This window comes from Tinamus guttatus, unplaced genomic scaffold (assembly GCF_059628265.1).
Source record: "Tinamus guttatus ecotype Peru unplaced genomic scaffold, ASM5962826v1 Tinamus_guttatus_pri_ptg000591l, whole genome shotgun sequence".
Classification (NCBI taxonomy): domain Eukaryota; kingdom Metazoa; phylum Chordata; class Aves; order Tinamiformes; family Tinamidae; genus Tinamus; species Tinamus guttatus.
Window position 1 is genome coordinate 419536 of NW_028289125.1, and position 14855 is coordinate 434390.

Sequence of the window (14855 nt, forward strand, 5' to 3'; positions counted from 1 at the left end):
ATGTCAGCAGAGGCCACCTTTGCTTCAGTGTCAGCAATGCTTCTCTTGCTGTGAAAGGTTTCTGTAGATGGAAGTGAGACATAGCTGTCACCTGTGACTTTCTTCAGCAGTTCTTTCACTAGGCTCAGTGGGAGCAAGTATATGGTAGTCTGTTGACAGTGCTACGCTTAGGTATATTAAAAGGGATCCTCTTCTGAGGCAGAATGTATGATACATTCTTGGTATTTTTTTAGTGTCATTTGCTAGCCTACTCATATCCTGTCAGATGAGATCTGTTAGCCTTGAAAGCAAAGGAAGAAACTCTTGTGAGAAGTAAACTCAGAACTCTTCCTTTTATTCATCAAGTGATAACACAAGAATTCCAGTTGCTTTGAGGAAAGTGTTTTCACTTTTCAAGTGCGGGAATTGCTCATGTCGAAACACTTGTTGAGGGAGACATAAGACACTGTTTTCCAAAGCAGATTCAGACATGTCTGTAATATGACAGGACTTTATTTAGGACAAATCTCTTCAAGCTGTAAAAGAAAATTTTGCTTCAATGACTTCCCAGCCTTGAAGACAACTTTTTTTTTTTTTTTTTTTTTTTTTTTTTTTTTTTTTTAGGGATATCATCATTTTTGGGGAGCAGGATGGAGAAACACTCAATGTGTATGCATGTTCATATAACATTATGGATTTTTCAGAATGCTCCACACTTGAATTGATTACTTCTTTTTACTTGATGAGGATAGATGCAGAGTCCTCCACTGAAGACAACAGGATGGTTTATCTATTCTGCTTGCTAGTACAGGAACTAGGACTAGACTGTGAGCTGGCATGCAAAGGCAGAAGCAGATGAAGGAACTCCAATCCATTGTCCAGTCCTGGTTGTTCAAAGGTTTAATACTCTGTTTAAGTGCATTATTGGGTCAGGACCAAGATGTTCAGGACCTTATGGGCTGAAGCCCAAGGAGAACAGTTATATGTGCTTCAGACTTCTTGGAGGAAGGAAGACATGGCCATCTATTTACTGGCTTTCCTGCCTTTTGGAAGCAGGGCCCTGCTGCATAAGTAAACTTGTAATAACTTTTAGCTTCAAAAATTTAAGACATGCTTTGTCTTGCACATACTTTCATGTACAATACTAGCTATTGTATATGGTAACATAATAAAATATTTTAGATTTCTTGTAGATCTCGTAAACCTACACAGAACATCTGATATTTCAGGATTTTGAACAGAAGATACTAAACCAGTCCTGGGCGGAAAAGTATTATTACTTTTTTTTTTTTTCCCCCCCCTTTTTAATCTATTGGATTAATTTTTTTTGAAGAACTTTTTTTTTGAGGTACAGTTAATGCTGTGTTTAAGAGTAGACATGTACCTTTCTTGACACATCTACAAATATTTAGTAACACTTTCCTATATTTTTTCATAATTGGCTGAAGGGTGGCTTGGTTTGGAGACATATTCCCTGAACAAACCTCAAAACAAGTTTCAAAAGTAGCCAAATATAACATTTTATTGTAATGTAATGTTCCTCTGAGAAATTTGCTGCTGTTGTCTTCAAAATCAAAAGGCAAATACCTTTTGATTGTTCATGTGAATTTCTGTGTAACGTGAGCCTAAACACCAAGCATTATGGATGAAAAAAGTTATTGCCATCACACATCAGAGGCCCTTTCCAAAGCGTTTGATTTTATGATTGAATTCCTTAGAGCTGTTGTGAAACTTTAACATATTTTTTTCTTATGCTCTTCACATCTGTGAGTGATCTAATTTGCTTTATCCAGATTTCTAAGTTTATCGCTAGCTTTTGTAAAATGTTTGCATTTTACCTGGGAAAAAAGTTAATGTATAGTTTGTACTAGAGGATCAAACGAATGCAGAGAGACTAGTTCCTATTCTAAATGTGTTGTCCTTTGTTGCATTTAATTAAAAATTAGCTTCATTTCAAGTTTTAAGTACATATATCAACATTTTTTACAGGTGGAACTGATATTCACTATAGATATCGGATGAGACACTTGTTCGTTTTGTTTTGTTTTTTAATGCTTTTATTATGATTAAACTTCCTGCAATAACTTTAAGATGCCAAGAAAAGGCTTGGTCCTAGACAAGGAAGAAGTTGGAATTAAGTTTAGGGCTGTCTTCTAAAAACCATTTTCCACATTGTAGAACCACTTTCTTTTGATTTGACAAACGCCATCATGTTTCTTTGTACCATGCCAAATACACCTAGCCTTTAGATCAGGGCTTTCTTTTCATTGCCAGGTGCTGCTGTTACTAGCAGTGAGTAGCAGCTGTGAGAACTGCCAGCTGAGTGCCAAGTTACTGCCTTAACATGACTTCTTGTGGAATTGAGGCAATTCTGATTTAATCCTCTCAAGGTAACATGCACTCCATGGGCAAAGATGCAAAAATGCAGGAGCAAGTGTAGTTCTTTCCTGGCCATTAATTTCTTGTTGCTCCTGCCATTGTTTGCATGTCACTTTGAAATGGCCTGTATGCAGTTGGCTGGTGTGCATATTTTGGGGAGCTCTTCCTGTATCTTGTAAGCTCTTGGGGAAATGGAAGCCTGTCTTTGAGATACTTATAGCCATAAACTTTTTTATTATTCTCCATTTTATTTTTATTTAGGATCTCTAGTAAGAGAAATACCCATTCTACTTACGGTGGCAGTGGGGAGCATACGATGACTTAGGTGTGATTTCCAAAGATAACATTTGAAACCTGCTAATGTGTATTTCAGGCTGTTATGTTATTACCTAGGTTTCTTTTAGTGAAGAAGAATACATTTTCAAAGACTTCTTCGAATTTGCATAGTTTGTGGGAGAAGTCACATCAATTTGTCCTATTCCTTATAACCTCGCTTATAATTTGATAGTCATTAGTGCAGTTGCTTGTTAGATGGCTTTATTCTGTGGAATAAAGCAATGTGTTCAAGAAAGGAATGCATCTTATGGTCTTTATTGCAGAGTCCTTGAAATGTTTCTTTCCCCTACCTGGCTCCTGAATTTCCAGCAATTTTGGAATGTGCAGTTACTGATACAGAAATCATATGGCTTGAGATGCGCATGGCTGTAATTATTCCTTTGAGTTTACTACCACCTATAAAAAGATAAAAATCTTTGTTGCCAAGTCTGAAAGTAAGGTTAAGTCTGATCTTGTCTTAAAGCTGAAGCCATTTTAAGGTTTACTGTGAAAAATCGTTTTCTTAGACATTTATAACAGAAATATATATTATTTGGCATGAGAAAATATTTATTGTTTTTGAAATTGTTGGCTGGGGTGGCGAGAGTGTTCTGTTTTCTCAGGAAAAACATCTTGCTTTTTAACCTGAGGAATTGATAGTTTAATGAGTCCTATGAGCCATAACGGTGGTCTAATAGTCATTTTTTCAGGAATGTTGGAAAAGAGCAAAACTCTTTTTGATTTCTGTCCCAGAAAACTGACTGCTTTCTTGAGAACTTCATGAGTACTTCCAAGAACACAGTTGATGCATATTGTCCCGTGTGAAAGAAGTAACTGTGGATTACATAAACTGATAGGTCTGGACTGCCAAAGCGCAAATACCTTCCCTCATTCCTGCTGTCATCTGTCTACAGAACGTTCATTGGCTGGCAGCTCTAGAGGCTGGGTCTTGGCTCGCTTGGGCCCCAGAAACATGCTGTGTCTGCATTAATATTTCTATTTAAAAATACATTGCAAAATATTTTGGAGGGGAAGTTAAATATACTTGGTGTTTGGTTATGCGTGAATTATTTGAATTCAAACGTGTTTGTAGCTCATGGATGTTTTTAATAACTTAAAAAAAATACTGAAACTCCTTATGAGAAGGCATAGGGATGTTTAGATGATAAGGATGTTCAGGTGTTTTGCATCTGAAATGCCAAACTATGTACTTAGTGATGTGAAATAGGAATGTATTTTTCTTAAAGACAGATCAGAAAACTTGTAGCAATTTCATTCATCCTATAAAATGCAGTATTTATGTGCTCAGAATATAGGTAATGTAGGGAAAAATATGCTAAGGAATAAACCTTAACTTCTAATCTTCTGATATGTTCATCCACTCTTCTAGCTATTCTTTCTAAAAATATCCACTTATTTAAATAGTTTTCATGTCCGAAGTTCCACAGTGGGCAGTGCTGGCATGGTTGGGTTTGTGCAGCTCTATCCAACATGTGCTGTCAGACTTCCGTGTGCGCCCTGGAAAAAGCATGTGTGTAATAAACTCGTGAGGCTTAAATAGGGCAGGTCTCGCGCAGACATGGCAATAAGCACAGACCTGTGTTGTATGTTGTTAACTGGAAAGAAAATGCTTGTGAGTCCATCTAATAAGCAAAATTGTTTTTTTTTTTTTTTTTTTTTCCCCTAGTAGGGTTGAAGTATTGACTCTTGCTGCTCAGACTTAAACAAGACACCACTTCTCAGTATTGACTGGTTTTGCTCCAAATCTTCCTACTTTTCCCCCTTTCTCTCTATAGGTGCCAATAACTCCAGCCCCTTCTCTACTTGCAGCAGTTGCAGTGCTAGGCAGGCTCCCTTCTTTGGTTGGACATACCAGGAGGCTTGGCAGCTCAAAATCCTTCACCAACAGGCCTTCACCTGCCTCTAGAAATTGTTTAGCTCCCTGATTCAGCAGTGCTCAGCACTGGTCAGGGCTTAAATAGTTAGTTGTGGAGGTATCCAGGCTATAGGCTGGCTGTAAGTAGGTGAACTACTTTTTATTTTTTATTTTTTTTTATTTTTTTTATTTTTTCTTTTTTTAAAAAAATAAAAATCTTTTGATCTTTTTTCTTTTTATCATTTTTATCTTTTTTTGTTTTTTGGGGTTTTTTGTTTGTTTTTGTTTTTTTCTTTTTTCTTAGTAAGTGTTACTTTCTCATCTTTTTGGTGACAGTGCATGGGATCAATGAAAATAGTCTTGCTGGTATTTGAGTATGCCCCAGAAGTAAAAATTAGAGAATTCACCAAAAATAGAAATTTCCCTCCATGAGCTCTGATTAAAGCTGTGCCTTCTGCCAAGCTTGTTGGAGACTGGAGATGCTGATACTCCTAGTGAAACTGCATTAACAAACAGTGTTAATGCTTGGGCATAGATGCAATTGTTTCGATGGTATGTCTAAATAATTAGATATGATAGAAATCTGATGTATAATAAAGTGCTGCCGTTTATTAATTTTTATTATTGTGGGAGAGAAATAAAACCAAATTATCATTATCAAGTTTTTTTTTTTTTAACACTGAATTTTGAAATATATTTTGGGTGGAGCAGAGGACCGAAAGTAGACAGTGAAAATAAATGTTGTGAGGAGGAAATCTTTTTTGTCAAAAACAAAAGCGAAGTCAGGCACACAGAATCTGAGAAGTGAATATCTACTTATATAATTAAATAATGTTTATTTTGGGGGGGTCTTCCCATACATATTAGGTGTTTCATAATTAAAATATTTTCAATGCAATATGTTACAGTAATGGAAAAATACTGGTCCATTTTTAAGTGAAGGTGAAAGGTGAGTCTCTTCAAATCTTTAGTCCAGTGTAGTTCTAAGAATAATATTAAAGAAACGTATTAAAGTAGTCAGGAATGTCTTGTCTCGTGTGTCGACCTCAGACACATTTTTAGACTACTGGTTGTTCTTCCTCTGATGTTTATGGAAACAGCATGATTTTTGAATGAAATATGAGTTCTGTTTAACTAAGATATGTGTTAACAGGGGAACGAACTCTATTTTCAACATTTTTTGTTGTTGTGATTGAGCTGATTTACAAAATCAGTGTCAGTGTAACAGATGTACATGAAAACAAATAAGAAAACCAAGTTTCATGATGTTTTCCCTCTTTTGACAGGTTGTGAAGATGAGAAAAGATGTGAAGAAGGTCAGGGTGCTGACTATTCGCCGACTAACCAGACACATTGGGAAATTAAAGTTGAAAAAGTCAGTTTTTAATATTGGTATTCTTCTTCATGTTTTTAACACTATAATAATTATCTTCTGGAAACAACAAAGACATGGACAGACTAACCACTTTTCTATTGAAGAACAAATTTGAATATGTGCATGTTTAATTGAAAAACCAAAATATGAAATAGATCAAGATTTCTAAAGCTATAGCCTGCCTTGTAAAAAAAAAAATATATATATATATATATACACATATAATATATAAATGTGATATAAACTACAGGTCTACATAAACATAAAATATGTTTGCAAAGAATGCAGAATTATTTGAATCAGATTTGGTCCTCTCCCTGTATTTTAGGTACTGTAATACATGATGTCTGTCTGTTTTTATTGTATTTTAGATGCAATAAAAATGCTAACAAATAAGTGGTTTTGTAAAGCAGAACTGGGATAACCTTCCCCCACACACTCACTTCACCCAAACTATTTAATGTCTTCAGACTTAATTCCGATCAGTTGCAAAACCTTTTTACAGCACTTTTAAAAGTGTGGAGCTTGAGCTTTTGGGTCATTGTACTGTTGAAAGTAAGTCATACAAATCTTTCCTCTCTCTAGTAGGCTGAAAGATTCTACAGCAAAAACTTTTTTGTTTGCATAGATACACAATTTGTACTTCTTTTCCTTTCAATAAGTGTTTTTTAAATCAAAATTTTGTAGAATCTATTTTTAAAGCTAACTGTCCCAAAGTGATCTGGAAACTTGCCACTGGATACAACAAAAGGGGAATCTTGTTACTGTGTTTGAAGTGTAAATGAGTATGCTGCCTGTCTGCCCACTCTCCCCCGCGAACACACACACCCACCCAATTTTATTCAATTGTGTAAACAAGAAACAGGTCCAATTATCTTGTATGTTTTGAAAATACAGATTTTAGAATTTAGTAATATCTGAGGTTAGTGTCTTTTATCAGCAGAATTTTCAACAGGAAAAGCATAAGGTGATGATCACTCTTAAAATATTGCTTGTAACACTCCTCTGTTTTTGTGTTTTACTTGATATTACCACATAGGAAAACCATGTTAACAAAGGCTTTTTAATAAACAGATTTTGTTTACAGGGGCTCAGAAGACTTGATATTGAAGAACCAAAAAAGAGCTGAGAGACTGATAGAAGAAATCCATGCTATGAAGGTAATATCATATATAGATATTTAAATATAGTTTATTTTAGAAATGAAAAGCTCTGTCTCTTTTGTGGGACTCTGTTGTTGAAGCTTGCCTGAACTGTTCCCAATGTCAGCTTGTGCATTTTCTATAACACAGGTGGAAAACTGTGAATATTTGCATATTTACCCATTCATTTGCTGCATCTGTCAAGGAGTTAGGCTAATTTATTGGCAATCTCTTAAGTTTGTGTAATGCTACTAGTATCCTACTTTTAATTTCAAAGTTCTTTAGCTCCTGCAGTTTAAGTTGTAAGAGACTTATAATGATTGGTGGACAGCAAATGGTGGATGACAAGTTGACCATGAGGCAGCAGTGTGCCCTCGTGGCCAAGAAGGCCAGTGGGATCCTGGGCTGCATTAAGAAGAGCATCTCTAGCAGGTCGAGGGAGGTGATCCTGCCCCTCTACTCAGCCCTGGTGAGGCCGCATCTGGAGTACTGTGTCCAGTTCTGGGCTCCACAGTACAAGAGGGATGTGGAGCTGCTGGAGAGAGTCCAGCGCAGGGCTACAAGGATGATCAGGGGCCTGGAACATCTGCCCTATGAGGAGAGGCTGAGGGAGCTGGGCCTGTTCAGCCTGGAGAAGAGAAGGCTGAGAGGGGACCTGATCAGTGTAAATAAACATCTCAAGGAGGATGGGCCTCTTTTCAGTGGTGGCCACTGATAGGAAAGAGGAAACTGAACTGGCCACAAACTGAAGCACCAAAAATTCCACAGGAACTTAAGGAAAAATTTCTTAACAGTGAGGGTGACAGAGCCCTGGAACAGGCTGCCCAGAGAGGCTGTGGAGTCTCCTTCTCTGGAGATCTTCAAAACTCGCCTGGATGCCACCCTGTGCCACGTGCTCTAAGTGACCCTGCGTGTGCAGGGGGGTTGGATGAGATGACCTCTAGAGGTCCCTTCCAACCTTAAGCATTCTGTCCTTACAGCTGGCCTTTTTTAACCTTCAGACTTGCAGTTAATTAATACAGTTCTCATATCTTATCTCCAAAGCATTAGCTGGTATGTCATTATATATATATATATTTTAATGCCCTGTCACTTTGTACTGATCATCTCAGTTTTAACAGATTCTTAATACTATGTACATTGAAATAAAGTGCAAAATTCCTTCTAGGATTTGAACACAGGATGTATAATCAGAGGAAAATGTGTATTGACTCATTTGTTTTGTTGAAAGCTTTAGTGGTTATCAACCTTACCTACATTAGCCTATTTTCTGATTATTTTACTGATCTTCAAACAAAATGACAATTTTAAAGGCTGTATTGACCAGTAGGAACAGCTTTTTAACAAATTTTTAAGGTGGCATGGTAGTGTCATGGGTTTTTTTTTTTTTTTTTTTTTTGGTTGTCTTTTTGGGGGTTGGTTTGTTGTGTTTGGGGTTTTTGTTTGTTTTTACATAGTATTTGCAAAACAAGAGAGTCTCAACAAACCAACCGAACTTAAACAAAATAAGCTTTGGCTAAACAAAAGTGGCCGCACTACAGTAGCATAAAATAATAGTCAAGCTAGAAGACTGTCGAGTAGAAACATACTGCTTTTTTTGGCTAGGTGCTGCTATGTTTGTATTGCTGGGTGTCACAAACCATAGTTTGTGTCTTTCAGTCACTTTCATATGTCATTTAAAATGTCTGCTGGAATAGAAGGTATGGGTATTCTGAAAGAATTGTAAGAGTGTATGTTGAGCAACCAAGTGTGTTGCAGTTGTTAACAAAATAGCACTAAATTTACTAAGCTAAACAGCACCAAGATCTTGTCAAATGGGACTCCTGTGGGGATTCCTGAGGGGATTTTGGTGCAAGATCATTGCTGACAGAACATCTTCCAAAACTGTTCATGTCATCTATGTTGTGTTTTTACTTCCAGGGTTGGTTCATACTGATGTTTCAAAGTATGCATGCACTTAGGACTATATGACCCACTTAGGACTATATGCTGAAAAGTAGGAGACTGGTTCTGGTATTAAGGGTGTGACAGACTCCTTTTGGCAGAAAATTTTTCACTGTGAGATTGTCATTTGGTCAAGTGGAGAGATATGCAGAATTAAAGGAAAACATCAATTGCTAGTAGTGAGTCATTGATGCTACATAAGTTTACTGAGTCGAGGACTTTTAAGTGTTAACTCTGAGAGTCATTGTTAAAAGAGGATGGATGTGTAATCTGGAAAGCTAGAGGCAAACTCAAAATTTTTCTTTGAAATTGTTTATAGAAAGAGAGGAGTCTTAAAAGTTAGCAACTGAGAGCAAATGCTGCCTTTTCAGGCAAACAGCTATTTAAATGATCTCAGTTGCCTGTGAAATGGTTCCATGAGTGGTCTTTATTGTGAAAATGTGCCTTTAATAATGGTATTTTTATAGCCAAAAATTGTGTTTCCTGTTTTCTTCAGTCTTTAAAAATGAACAAATAGGCACTTTACTGGCTCTACAGTATGTTTGTTTCTTAGTCAAAAGAAAAATTCTTATGTGCTTACAATGTCCTGTCAAAAGCTATTCTTAGCAAGATGGAGATACTTGCAATCTGTGTTTTTCTTAATACTGAAAAAATTACCTCCAGGAAGAGGAGCAGGTAGAAAATATAGTCTTTGGCAAATTTCTTTACACAAATTATTAAGAGTACTTTTCAACTTGAAAGACTTTAGTATAGCTGTCAACATGCAGTGGTAAAACAGGAAGAGGAAAGTTCTACTTAAGTTACAATTTCTTTATGGAAAACAGGAACCGCTTGCCCTGTGTGCCAAATTATATTCCTGAAGATGAGGAATGATGAAAGATTGAGCAGGCTTTTTGTGTTAGTTGTGGAAAGTGATTGTGGGAACTTGGGATGGGCAGGTCCTTGAGCTGAGTAGATAAATTTACTTGTGGATGTAGGATAATAAGTATTAAACTGCTTATTGCAGTCATGTTCTGTAACTTAGTAAAAATAAGATTAAGAGCTACTACTTTGACACTGCCTAGCTGGGCCCCTCTCCTTGGTTTTAGGCAAAATATTACGTATAAACTCTACTCAGTATTAATTTGCCACATTTCAGCTCCCATATGTGGGGAAAGAAAATGTAAACTTGATGATAAAAAAGAAGTGTTAAGAGTATGCTACTCTAATACCGCATGGTGATCACTGAAGTCAAGAACTTACTACAGAAAAGTAAACTTAACTCTTTTCTTTTATTTTTAAACTCTGTTTTTTTTTTATTCCCTATTCCATTACTAACCTTTAAAGGTATGTAGTTTCAAATTGTGAACAGCCTAACAGTTGATTAAATGAGACTGCAGATCACTGGATGCTTGCTTGCCTAGAATGGTAAGTGAATGCAGGCTGGATGAATGATTCATCTGAATAGTCCCTAGAGATGTGGGGTATGACTCACATGTATACAGTGTTTAGAGTAATATACACCTGAAGCTGTGCAGAGCTGTGAAGCTCTTAAACCTTTCTTGTTTTTCTCAGTTGCTCTTTTTATTTTGCTTCTTCCTGTGTTTTCTTTTGTCAATTTACTTTTCCTTTACAAACCTCCTCTCATAGCTTTCTTCATCTGCTAAAGCATAAAGCTTTTAATTCCGGTGCTGATGTACTTCTTGCCCTGCAAAATCACTGTATTTTACCCACTGGCTTTGGTCCTCTCACACTGTCACTTAGGTTTGAGGAGCACAGCAACCTGTAAGACCAGAGAAGCTGCCCACAACAATAATTACTCTGGCCAGAGTGGCTTGCAGTTAGAAAATGAGTGTTACTCCAGGATCTGTATGCTTTCATCTAAAAGTTTGTTGCTTATAGCTTTATTTTTTTAATTGATTAAAGCCATAAGTGTAGACACTGTCTTTGTGAAAATCCAAGAGAAGTAAAGAAATAGTACTTTTTTTTTTTTTTTTGAGTTTTCCTCTTTTTCCTCTCAGTTTGCAGATAGCACTTCTTTCTAAACATGATTTTTTTTTTTTTCTTCCAAACAAAAACAGACCCAGACCACCTTTCCCCTCCCACATGTTTGAAAAAAAGCTTTTTAGAAACTGCTAGCACGGACAAGTACCTGTTTGGAAGGGTTTTTGTGCTGGTGCCCTTGGAAGGCACAAGAGGAGGGTTCTATTTTGCAAGGGATTTATTTCAAACTTTAGGAATCAAGACTGGAATTCTGTGATTTGTTGATAGCTTTTTGTTAATGAAGAAATTAATGAATGTGGAAATTAGTTACAAATTAATACAACAGTAAAGAGAATTCAGATTTCCCATGTAAGAAACCTGCATATTTTGTCTTTTGAATATTGTAGCATTATCTATTACGGCAATTCTGAATTTTTATGTGGTAGGATCTCTTCTATCTCATTTCCACTGCTTCTTCATTAACATCCTAGTGTGGACCGTTACTAATTCCCATTTAGAATAATGGAGAAGAGAAAGTGCTTGCTGACATCTGATAATAGTTGGTGATAGTTTTTTCCTCTCTGGGAGTGGATCCAGACACTTCTAACAGTTTCACTGTCAACAGGATGGTCTGCTCATTTTTCAGGTTCAATATTGTCAGAGAAGTTTGCCATCTGTTTTGTAGTGACATTTCATTTCTGATTCTTGTGGGGTTTTGTTATTAGAGCTAGAGATTTAAGAAAAGTTAATAGGCAAACACAGCTAATACTGTCTCAAGCACAACAGTCAGAAATAAACATTGTGGGAAGTGAGAGCAGTTAAAAATTCCAGCTACGTGGATGCAGGAACTGGGTTAATTGTTTGCAGAAGTTGTCAAAGCTGTTGGAATAGAGCACTGTTTTCTGAGTTCTTCGGCAGTTTTTGTTTTTTGTTTTTTCAAAACCATATAAAATATTTAGTGACTCATGAAAGCTGGGGGGGAAAAAAGAATACAATGATCCTTGCTAGGCCTTGTGCTATGATTCTACTTCTCTGAAACAGACCACTGTATGTGCTTGCAGGAGATGTTTTTAGTGTTTATCAAATGTGCTTTTGTGTTAACGGATTAATCATCCATTATAGAGTACTTATCCTATTTAGGAAACTGCAGTACTTAGTTGTTTACACAAAAATAGCTCATACCTAACAAATTATTAGCAATAGTTAATATATTAGCTGTTATATAAAATTAGCAAGAGTTATCTTGAATTGTTTAAATGTCTGTGTTAAAAATTGATTCCAATTTAATACAATTTAGCACAGTTTTGATTAAAGATTTAGAACTCTTTTTTTAATGTCATAAGAGGAAAATGGTAGCATTAAAGCAAGTGATGATATACCTGTATTGTATGGAGGAGATATTGAAGACAGGATATTTGAAGTGCCTAAAAGGAAAATGTTTTACTTGTTTGGATAGAATAGCACTTGGATAGTAGCATTCTTAAAATGGCTTGCAATGATCCATACTCTTCTGTTTTTAAAGTTATTGCTGGAAAAACAAGTCAAGGCAATTCTTTTCCATTTAGAAAATAATATCTAGTGACTTTATTGCAAGAGGAGAGAGCAGAGGGAAAAGAATTTTCTCCTCATCTTGAGCTTACAAATTTTAACAAGGTATGAACAGAGGCAGCGTTAAAAGACAAACTCTTAACAAAGTTGCATTTATGAAAGCCAAATTGTTTGATAAAGGTAAGCTTTATTCATATGGGTGTCTTTAAAATCTTTAATCTTGGAATAAAAATCATCCAATTACAGGAAAGTAAGATTTAGAAAGGTCTTTTTATTCAAACCTGGGTAACTGAAGCTTTTAGAGTGGTTCAGCCTAAGCAGTGTATAGATCTTGCTTGAAGTATCATCATTTTGAGTTTGGAGTTCTTGTTCTCCAAACTGTCAGACTTTTTGAAAAGTAGTTGTGTATTGTGTGTGTGTGCTTGTTTTTAACAGCTGTAGTTTAGAGTGTTGGTTGATGCTTTCATCTTCCGGAGCCTCATTTCAGTTAACATCTTGCTGTAAATATTTGCTTACGGTAAGAGTAAAGATTGATGTTCCTTTTTGCTGTTGTGCTCGTACCTTTAAGTATGTTTCCAACAAAAATCTCTTTAATATTTTCTTTCGTATTAGAGCTTTTAGAAAAAGTAGCAGGAAACTCTTAATTCTTGAGTATAATCAGTTCAAGAAAGATCATTGCTTCTCAAGGAAAATAGGGTAGTCATATTTTGACAACAGAGTGGTCCAGATGCCACTCCCAGACCACTGCAAGGAGGGAGGGATGGAGTGAGGACAAAGTGTGATCAAGTTCCTCAGCAGAGCATCTTCTGGAAGACGAGGTGGTGCTGGCAACCTGGAAGGCACAGCCAGGAGTCCCCCAGCTCTGTCAGGCAGCGGCTGCTGCTGAAGCGTTGCTGAGCAAAGGAGAAGTTCATCCACATTCATTTACTATCCATTAGAAGATTATTTTGATTTTGTCCAGTCACTCCCAGTGCCAGCAGTCCTAGTCAGTCTGACAGTGCCTACACTCGGTACTTCTAGTCAGATGTTTGTGTATGTATCTTAAAACTCTGGATGTGACCACAACAAACTTCTACAAGTTTGATGCTTTAGGCATGTCTCTCACTACTGCAGCATGACAAGTCATGTAGGAAACAGAGTGTTTTGAATAAGGGATTGATCCACAGATGCACTAATTACCTTTCTATGCACAATAAGAATATATTGCATAAAGCAATACAGTACCTGCATGTTTGACCAGTGGAACTTAATATTCTTTTTAATAGATAAACTTAAAACACTTTGTGCTAGTTTGTATTGTTGCATTGATATTACCAGAACATAAACTGTTTCAGAGAAGATGTAAACAAATGTCTGTTAGTATTTTTTCCACACAAAAATAGCAAGGGTATTTGTATAACAACTAGTGTCTCATGACTGCAGCTGGGGAAGAAAGCCTCATATATTTCTAATTTGCTTGGTTACAGCATTGTGTCTTCCTCATATGAATATTAAGGCATCTTGGGCAGATTACACTGTTCTCTCTCTCTCTCTTTTTTGGAGGTCTTTGTCTATCAGTATAGCCTCAGTACTCTCTTTGCTTCAGAACAGGAACAAAACACAGTAAGCAAAGGGTAGAGCATCCTGATAGCCTGCATGGAGTTGGATGTGCCCTTTCTCTTTCTTCATGGAGCTCCTTTGAATTCCATTTCTGCCATGTTGTTGTTGGAAATCTTTCCTTAGTAATTCATGAGCATTAGAATCAGAAGTAGCAACTTTCTGATAAGTTTGAAAGTTTCTTGCAAGAAAGAACTACTTTCCTTCTATTGGTAAAATAATTCATTTTTAATTTCAGAATTGAAATAGCACAATTTTACACTTCTAGAAAGAGGTAACAGAGCCTGAGCACATGCAGATTAGTCCTGGAGCAAACGCGTTATTACTTCCAAGTCATGACAATAAGGTTGTTGCTTCATTACGGAATTTGCTTCAGGGAAATTTCACTTATTGCTGTCTGGCAAACACTCATATGTGCTTATTCAAGCACATTATTCATTAGAAGTGAATCATAACAGCTTTTTCCTAGAATACCAATGTTCTGATGTTGCAGAGGTGAAATGTATTAAAAGTATATGGATGAGATAGATGATTGTCTGTTAGAAGTCATTTCTCTGTTAATGAAGTCTGACACTTTAATTCTTTGTATTCCTGGTCAATAATAAAAGTATGAAGAAAGAAAGCTTTGTAAATAGAGCACTTAACGCTGTCTCTTCCACTCCTACCCTTTTGTCCTGAATGCTCCCCCTGTTACCACCTACTGATGTGAATTTTGGAGCCATGGGAAGACAGGTTGGTA

General features: G+C 36.4%; 1 protein-coding gene across 1 annotated transcript in view; it reads left to right on the forward strand.

Annotated features, from left to right (window-relative positions):
- The window catches only part of SRFBP1 (serum response factor binding protein 1), a 60341-nt gene that overhangs the window by 15268 nt on the left and 30218 nt on the right, over positions 1-14855 (forward strand). The window contains exons 2-3 of the mRNA XM_088534715.1: positions 5836-5924; positions 7012-7084. Of these exons, the coding sequence (XP_088390841.1) occupies positions 5836-5924; positions 7012-7084 (162 nt within the window). The remainder of the gene's footprint in view (positions 1-5835; positions 5925-7011; positions 7085-14855) is intronic.